We start from the raw sequence: 8,423 nt of genomic DNA, 5'->3' as shown, positions 1-8,423 counted from the left end.
GGAAAATGTTGTGAGGTGTGAGAGGTAGTGGAATGAGCACCGGGCTTGGGGTCAGGGAACTCTACTCTAAGCTAGCTCTGGCACCAGACAGCTATGTGATTTTTGACCCAGTCATTTAACCTCTCTGGTCCTGTTTCATCTGTTGGAAAACCAGTGGATTGGTCTAGACCAATTTTTAGGTCCTTTCCAGCAGGAAAATTCCAGATTCGATTCCATGATTCTGTGAAGAATGGCTTCTGAGCCACTGAAAGCGCTGTCACAAAGTCCATGCATTTTAATGCCATAAGAGAGGCCCTTGGCCACCATTCAGAGCCTATTGACTCAGGTTACATACACTTCTAACAACACTGGTTTCACAAATTCTCAGACCACGGAGATTAGAAGCAGCAAATTAAAAGGGGACGGGATGAGCTTCAAAAGATAGACACCCTGACAGAAGCCAGGGTCAACAATATTCTCAATTCAACAAACATTGATCTTCAAAAACAATAAAAAATGGTTTAAAAAAAAAAAAGGTTTGGCACTTAAGAGGGGTAAGCTGGCTCTGTGTTCACCCTGGCAGGCAGGCGGGTGTTCAGTGCCCAGCCACGCCGGTTAGCTGAGCTGCCACGGAATTGTGAACCGCTTTGGGACGCTGGGCAAAGGCGTGTCCTCGTTTGCCACAAAGGTTACACGCGATGCCCTTCCGGCAGTAAGGGCTCAGGTGCCCCTCCTCCCCGCACCCGAAGGGGTGCTCTGTGTACTGTTAAGAGCAGTTGACACATAGGAGACTGATGACAAATGTGTCATGCTCTTCCTCACCCTCCAGCTCAGAGAAGCTCTGCATGTCCCACGAGCACCCCATGAAGGAGCAAGACTCCTTCATGCTGGGGCTTATGCTGGGAGAGGCAGAGATGACCATCTCAGTCATCCCAGGACTTCACCTAGTCCGTGCAAAGTGCCCTTCGTCTCCTTTCGGTGTCTGCAGCCAAGGCACCCTGGAGCTCAGTCTTCTTCATCATTTTCCCTGCAGACAAGCCACTGCGTTCTGGCATGAAAGGGAGACATCGCTACTATTTTTCTGATAGTTAGAATTGTTTTATTTTTCAGGACTTAAGCAAACCTAGGTACACTGGCTGTGTGTACTTTTGCATGTTGATTCATCTTTTTTTCATATAGCAAACAGTGCATAACCCTCGGCACAGCAAAGAAGGAGGTGGGCCTGTTGGAGGGAAGGCAGAAGTTGGCTATAGATGGGAGTCGCTGCCACCCCTCTTTCCTCACCCCTGTGCTTGACTGAGGGCTGTCTGGGGACATAATTGCTGCTCTCCAAGAGTCCATGGTCAAGAATAATAAGCTTCTCCTGGGGAGAAGGCGCATATCCTTTAGGGTTTGGGAGCGGGGAAGAATCTCCAGGGGGGCTTGTGTGACCTCAGACCACACATTTCTAAGAGCTCTTCTTTTTTTCTAAAACGAGACAGTGAGTGAAGCTCTACCGGATCCCATGCACAGAAGGCAGTGAGCACAGTTCGTAAGAGGCAGGGGTTTAAAAGGTGGGGACGTTGCCCTAAAGAGTCCTAGCTTTTAGCAAACCAGCTCTCTGCAAGTCACGTAGAGCTTGATGTTTGCCAGAGGGTGCCTGAGATCTGAGCTGTCGCCATTCAATGTCTGCATTCAGGAGCGTTCATCTTCTTCTGTCCCACCTTCTCTCCGTTTGCCTTGCCCTTCATTCAATAGATATTTTTGATTGCATGAATGTTTTAGTTTCCCTGAGCAAAAAAAAACTTAATTTATTCTTTCAATAACCATTTGTTCAATGAATGAATGAACAAGTGGGCATTTGAATGAATGAATCTTTAGTACTCCAAGTGGAGGTGAGATCACCTCCTGAGCCCTGCTTCAGCAGCAGCCTTTGGCTCATCACCCGAGTCTGCGTCCCACTCAAGAGAGTGTCTCTTACGAGCCTCTGCCCATCTCCGGAGTTGCTTGGATGGGAGCCCCCAGCCCCAGGCCCGCCCTGGAGCCACGCCCTCCCTGCCTCCCCTTTCTCCTCTGTGCAAAGCCTCTGCTCTAGCTGAATGAGACACCTGCTCTCCTGGGCCTTGGGCCTCTCTGCCTGTTGCCTGGAACGCACCTGACAAAATTCTCTCTTCCTTCAAGGCCCAGCATTTTCAATGAATTTTTTCTGATCCCTATAACTGAAAGTGATTCTTACCTACATCTCCTAGACACCTTTTCTGGGGGAGATTGGATTTACCTCATTCCACCATTCATTCTGACATGTCGTCTTATGCACTCCTGAAGCTCTTTGAGGATTCAAACTACTTTTCATACATTTTCACACCCCCAACATTGTGCTTTACGTAGTGTTCTATAAATAATACGTATTCTCTATATGTTTATTGAACAAATACCCCATATACACCTTTCCTTATAGACTAAATTTAGAGCTCTAGTCATGATAGTCATTGCATGACATTAGTTTTATGTTTGTTTGCTCATTTATTCCCTTGGTTGTTTGTCTAACTGTCCTAACACAGTCAAGCAATGTGCTAGGCATCAGAAGATAAAGTTCAAGAAGGCACATTCTGATGAACACAGACAGACACGTATAAACAAGAGCTGTGCCTGGTGCTGGGATGGGCTACTCCACTCCCATCATAGCCATGGCCACATCGTAAAGACAGAGACCACTTTCATTTGCAGAAGAATGGGTGGTGAACATCTCAAATGTAGCTCAAAGGAATTAAATATCTCAAAAGGTTTAAATTGGCTAAACTCCTCATATCTCCTGGAATCTTTCTTCTCTGAAACCCTTCTCAGCTTAGCTCCCTCACCTCCACAGTCACCTGAGAAGTTTGGGGGTGGATTTTGAGGTGTTAGTCCTCAGGGTCTTATCCAGGGGTCTCACGGCCTTAGGCCACTCTTGCCAGTGAGCATTTGAAAGACCTTCCAGGCCAGTGATTGCCCAATGTCCAGCCTCGAAATGCTTGTCAGGGTTACACAATCCTCCTCAGCATCAGATGCTCAGGCCAACACCGAGGTGTTGCACATATAAAGTACAGATGACACAGCTAAATGTTTGCTGGGTGTTGGAGTGATAGAAGACACCTGGTATCTGGGAGGACACAAAGGAAAAACCAAGGAAGCCAAACCAGGGTGGTGGATTCGAGAGAAGTAGCCTCCTCCCAGTTCTACGTGAGCCCGCATCCACAAAGGAAGGAGGATAAAGTGGACAGAATTGGTTACTCAGTTCTCCTGGCCAGTTGGGTGAAGCTACTTCTTTGAGAGCTGAGTGACAGTTGGCCAGGGGGAGGGGGAAGTGGGACTAGTGTGTGCAGAGCTTCAGCAGCCTGAAAAGGCAGATGGGAATAGGTTGTAAAGTGCTTGCTATGCTTGCATTTTCATGTGATTCTTCCTAGAATATTCTTCCCCAGCGAGCCCTGTCCAAAAGCAGTCTCTTTGGTAACTTATACTTTTTCCCCCACACCACCATCCCTTGCCTCTGAGGATCTCAAGTCTTCTTTTCTGTCTCATGGCTTTAGGACTCCAGAGTGTCGACTGGCAGATAAGCCTCAATGAGCAGGCACATCACACAGACAAGTTCTCCAGCCAGGAGCTTATCGTGCGGAGAGGCCAACTCTTCTACATGTCATTGACCGTATACCGATGTCTCGGCTGTAACAGAAGTGCGACATTCACAGCTTCCACAGGTACCTGCTCTCTGCTCTCCCAGCCAACACACATCTGAGTAGACCTCGGGGCTGTGCATCCGAGGGATGGTGGTGGTGGTGGCCCCGGGCTTTAGCCCAGCTCTACCATTGACTTGGTGTGACCTTGAGCAAGTTTCGGCCTGTCTCTGAGTCTGAGGGTCACGGTCTTCACATCAAGAGGGATTTGGCCCACGTGGTCTCTCCAGCTGCTTCCAGCGCCATAACACAATGCTTCATTGTATGATGTCTCCCAAAGGGCCCCGGCAGTTATATTGGAATCTGGTTTCTCCCCACAGTCTGGCCAACACGACTTGGTTTCCATTGTCCTATGCCTTCTTTTACAGGGCCTTACCCCTCAGAGTCGGCCAAGACAAAGGCTGTGTTTCCACTCTCCAACAGGATAAGTGGCACTGGCTGGGGTGCACAACTTCTGAACAACAAGAACAATGTTCTGAGCATCTCCATCCTCAGTCCTGCCGATGCACCCATAGGAAGATACACGCTGAGCATTGAGATCTCCTATGAGGGCAATGACTCCACTATGGAAGTTGGAACATTCATACTGCTCTTTAACCCCTGGTTGCAAGGTAGGCACCTAGCCACCCACACTCCCAGCAATCAGCCAAGCGATGCCCATGGAAGGGAGACGGGGGGAATGATTTTCATGGACTCAGGTTTGATTAGGGAAAGTTTCTGGAATATGGAAACCGCACAGAAGCTAGAAGTCAGAAGCCAGGGGTTTGAGTCCAGCTCTGCCACTTAACCAGCTTTGTGTGTCTGACAGTCACTCTACCCTTCCAAGCATCAAATTCCTCACCATTAAATGGACATCCTGCTATTTCTGGAGCTATTGCAGGGATCTCATGGGCTTTTGAAAACTGTATAGTACGGTGTAATGACCACAGCACAATTCTGCAGTGTGGAGATAGCTTGTGCCTGAAGAAGCAAGTGTTTCATTCCCAAGGGTCTCATTTTCAGATTCTCAGGTCATCCCAGCTTCTTTTTCAAGCTCATAGTTCCCATAATATGAGGTGGAAGCATTATAGCCCAAGGCTTCACTCCTCAGTGGAGGTTGGGTGAAGGGTTGCAGGTGGGGCTTGCTCCAGCCCCCAGGAGGATACTCAGGACTGAGAGGACGACTGGTCTCTATAGTCCTCTCTATAACCCCTAATATCTGCTTTTTGTGTCAAACAGCCGATAGTGTCTTTATGAGTAACCATGATGAGAGAGAGGAGTATGTGCAGGAAGATGCTGGCGTCATCTTCGTGGGAAGAACAAGTTACATTAGCGTGATTGGCTGGAACTATGGACAGGTAAAAAGATCATAAAGCCTGGTGGTAATGTCCCTATTATACCCAAGAAGCTCAGCCGCTGGCCCCACAGATAGGTGGAAGTTCCCAAATCTGTCCATTCGCCTGCCGTCTCTTCATTCATCCATTCAGAAGGCATTTACTGATGACCTACTATGTGCCAGGCCCCAAGCTGCACACTATGGATACAGGAGATGGATAAGACAGATTTCCTGTCTTTGAGGAGGTCACAATCTAGTGGGCAAAACAGACACGTAACTAAATTGATGCAATGAAGTGTTATTGGTACCATGATGCACAAATGAGGATAAGGCCCAGTAGAGACACTTGGGACAATAATGTAGTTTCTGTTATTCATTCTAGGTAAGAATGTGAGGAAGCTTCCTTGGCGTGTGCATTCGACCTTTCAAAGGTCCTTCATTAGTATGACATCTGAGTCCACAGAGTTCCCAGGTTTGCTCAGCCTGAAAAACATCCAGGGATTCCCTCCACCTTTTCTTTTCTCCAGTAGACAAATGAAGACATTACAAGGAAGTGCCTTGGGTGGGGTACCTTGCATGTCCAGCAGGGGGTGGACAGGTGCATTCTCTGCCATGTCCAGACCCCATTCTGTAGTCAACCAGAGCACATCTGCCGTATATTTTATATGTTGAGTTTTATATGTTGGGTTCTGTGTTAAATTTCATTCAAAAAGAAAGTGGGATGGGGTGGGTAAGGGCATAAGGTGCACCCGGGGATGGAAGGGAAGATATTTTTGAAGGGCGAGATCTGGGTAAGCCTCTCTTAGAAAAGGACTTTTGATCAGAAACCTGAAGGAGGCAAAGGAGCCAGATAGATCTCTTGGGGAAGAGCACTGGAGGTCGAAGGAACTGCACATGCAAAGACCCTGAGGCAAGAAAGAGCTTGGCCTTCTCCATTTGAGAAGCAATGACAAAAATAAGTCTTATTTTGTGAAAATGGCTTCAAATTCCAATTTAATGAGACATTTTATCTTTTTAATCAGTTCCCCCAAAGTCTGAGTAATATGCTCAAGATCAATGTCAGATCTAGATGGAAACTTTGAGATGAGCTCAGTCTGATCCCCTGTTATAAAGATGGACAAATTGAGGCCCAGACAGGCCAAGTGATTGCTCTCAAGTTCATAACAGTGAGGGAGTGCCATTAACTTTAGGGGCCTCAGTTCAAGGCCTTGTGTATAGCCAGAGCTCTGGATGAGTTTGCAGGGTTAAAGCCCAAGTTGGGTGGTTGTTCCTCAGATTCTCTCAGCTCTGGAGGCTGTGGAGTAGAAGGATCTGGGCAGAGCCCATGGTTCTTACCAGGGTAGCCCCCGTGCCTTCAATAAGCTGATACTATTTGTCATTTCTTTCATCGTAACATATGGTCCCATTTTGAACAGTTTGAAGAAGGCATTCTGAACATTTGCCTGTCTCTGCTGGATAATAGTCTGAATTTTCGCCGTGACCCTGCTACTGATGTGGCCCGCAGAGACGATCCCCAGTATATTGGCCGGGTGCTGAGTGCAATGGTGAGTGATGAGAAAACCATAATAACTAGTTATTCCTCTATATCAAACCCAGCTATGGGTTAGGCACAACCACTTATAGCCTTGGTTGACATCTCACAAAATGTAGTTGTGGCTGTTACCATCCCCATTTCGCACGCGTGGAGCCTCTACATTAAAGAACATTCCTGAGACACACAGCGAGTGAGTGGCAAAAGCAGAACTGGACCCAGGCTGCCTGGCTCCAAAGCCCTTTCCACTGTATTGCGAGGCCTTCCTCCAGTGACGAAGGATTCGGTCTTTGGGTGTCTGCCAGGACCAGAAGGAGGCAACGCTGAGAATTTGCTCCATCCCTGGGGCTCCTGGGAAAGGGGGTAAGCTCCTGAGTGAGCCTGAAGCGTTAACCTCCTTTGCTCTGACTCATCCCATCCTCAGCACAGAGGGCTCCAGTGCCAGTGGGGAGGGCAGAGGCCAACACAGTCATTGTCTAGATGCGGAAACTAATGCCAGGGGGCTGAAGTGACTCACTCACAGCCTCAGCCTGTGAGTCTGGTCAGAACAAGGCCTCCAACTGCCCGCCCAGGGCCTCCTTCACTTGTCCAGTCCCTCCACGTGAGAAACCTGTCCCCACTTCCCCAGACACATGTGCACGTGCACTCAGAGGCACACATAAGCTGGATGCTGGAGGAATGCACTGCTCTGTAGTCAGTGTGCAGAGAGCACCTCCATCAGAAATTATCCAAACAAGGGATAGCCTGCTCAAAAGTTACAAAGTAAAAAGCTAAAAGTCAGAGAGTTCTTGAACTTTAACCCTCTGAAACTAAATGATTACTCAGGAGTGTCTTTACCTTTTTTTTTTTTTTTTTTTTTTGATTAATGGACTAGGCATTTCAAGTCTCTTTTGAGTTGGGAGAATATCCAAGCTAACAAGCTAGTTACATGGTTAGAAATTTGAATGACCTTCTGACTGCATGATAGATATCGGGGGTCATCAGACAGCACTTCTTAACCCAAACTTCACAGGACAGCTGTGGGGAGGCCCAGGCAATGTGGAGGTGCTGAGGAAATGGTGGGGACCAAGGCAGCTGGGAAGAGTGCAGAGAGGGAGTGGGGCCTGGGCCCAACCTGGAAAACCAAGTGGCCCAGGAGGGGGTGGATTAAAGCCAACGCCAAGGTCGAGGGAAGCTGGATTCAGGCACTTTAGGAAGTTGAGCCTCCTCAGCTCAGGAGAGGGGAGGGGAGGCAGCTGGCTCCAGTAGCTGCTGACTCACCCCTGCCCTCCAGACAAACCACTTGTTCTCAGAGCTGGGTGCCTCAGCGGAACCTCCCCACTCTCTCTCCAGCCCTCCTGGTTGGGCTGGGCCACGAGCGAATTATGGCCTGTGTGGGGCTTTGAAACCTCAGCTTTCAGTCAGAGATGACCCTGCTGATTACCACTTTGGAGGCTGATGCACCTGTGACTCAGGAGATGGGGATGGGCCGTGCAATCTTCCATCTTGAAGGAGCCCCATCTGGCCCCATCCTGCTATTCCAGCCCAGACCATCCTGGAGGGGCTGTGGAGCTCACCCACCACACGGAGGGACCGCGGAGGGCTGGGTCAGCCTGTCCTGGGCAAGGATCCTTCCATTTCCAGACTGTTCGTCCTCATAGGCCTTGCCCTTGTGGCCCCCACTGAGAGAGGGAGCCGTTCTCACTGTAAGGTTGGGATAAATGCTAGTCAAAGTTTCATAAACTCTGAAAACGTGGCTGCTGGAAGACAGCTGAGGAAGTACTTGTTTCTAAAGTTCCCTGTGTTGGAAGGTGAAGAATGAAGGCCCAGAGAGGGGAATCGACTCCCGCGCAAGCAGTCACCCAGCTGACAAGCAGCCAGGCTGGGCTTGCAACTCGGGTTTCTTCTTCTTCTTTTTTTTTTATTTTTT

General features: G+C 48.7%; 1 protein-coding gene across 1 annotated transcript in view; it reads left to right on the top strand.

The window, feature by feature from the left end:
* Nucleotides 1–3,514: 3,514 nt before the first annotated feature.
* Nucleotides 3,515–8,423, top strand: part of TGM3 (transglutaminase 3) — a 31,291-nt gene continuing 26,382 nt past the window's right edge. The window contains exons 1-4 of the mRNA XM_060285207.2: nucleotides 3,515–3,692; nucleotides 4,037–4,279; nucleotides 4,887–5,005; nucleotides 6,399–6,527. Coding sequence (XP_060141190.1) covers nucleotides 3,515–3,692; nucleotides 4,037–4,279; nucleotides 4,887–5,005; nucleotides 6,399–6,527 — 669 coding nt within the window. The remainder of the gene's footprint in view (nucleotides 3,693–4,036; nucleotides 4,280–4,886; nucleotides 5,006–6,398; nucleotides 6,528–8,423) is intronic.

Source organism: Globicephala melas, chromosome 15 (assembly GCF_963455315.2).
Source record: "Globicephala melas chromosome 15, mGloMel1.2, whole genome shotgun sequence".
In the NCBI taxonomy this organism is placed as follows: Eukaryota; Metazoa; Chordata; class Mammalia; order Artiodactyla; family Delphinidae; genus Globicephala; species Globicephala melas.
This window is presented reverse-complemented; position numbering and strand designations above follow the sequence as displayed.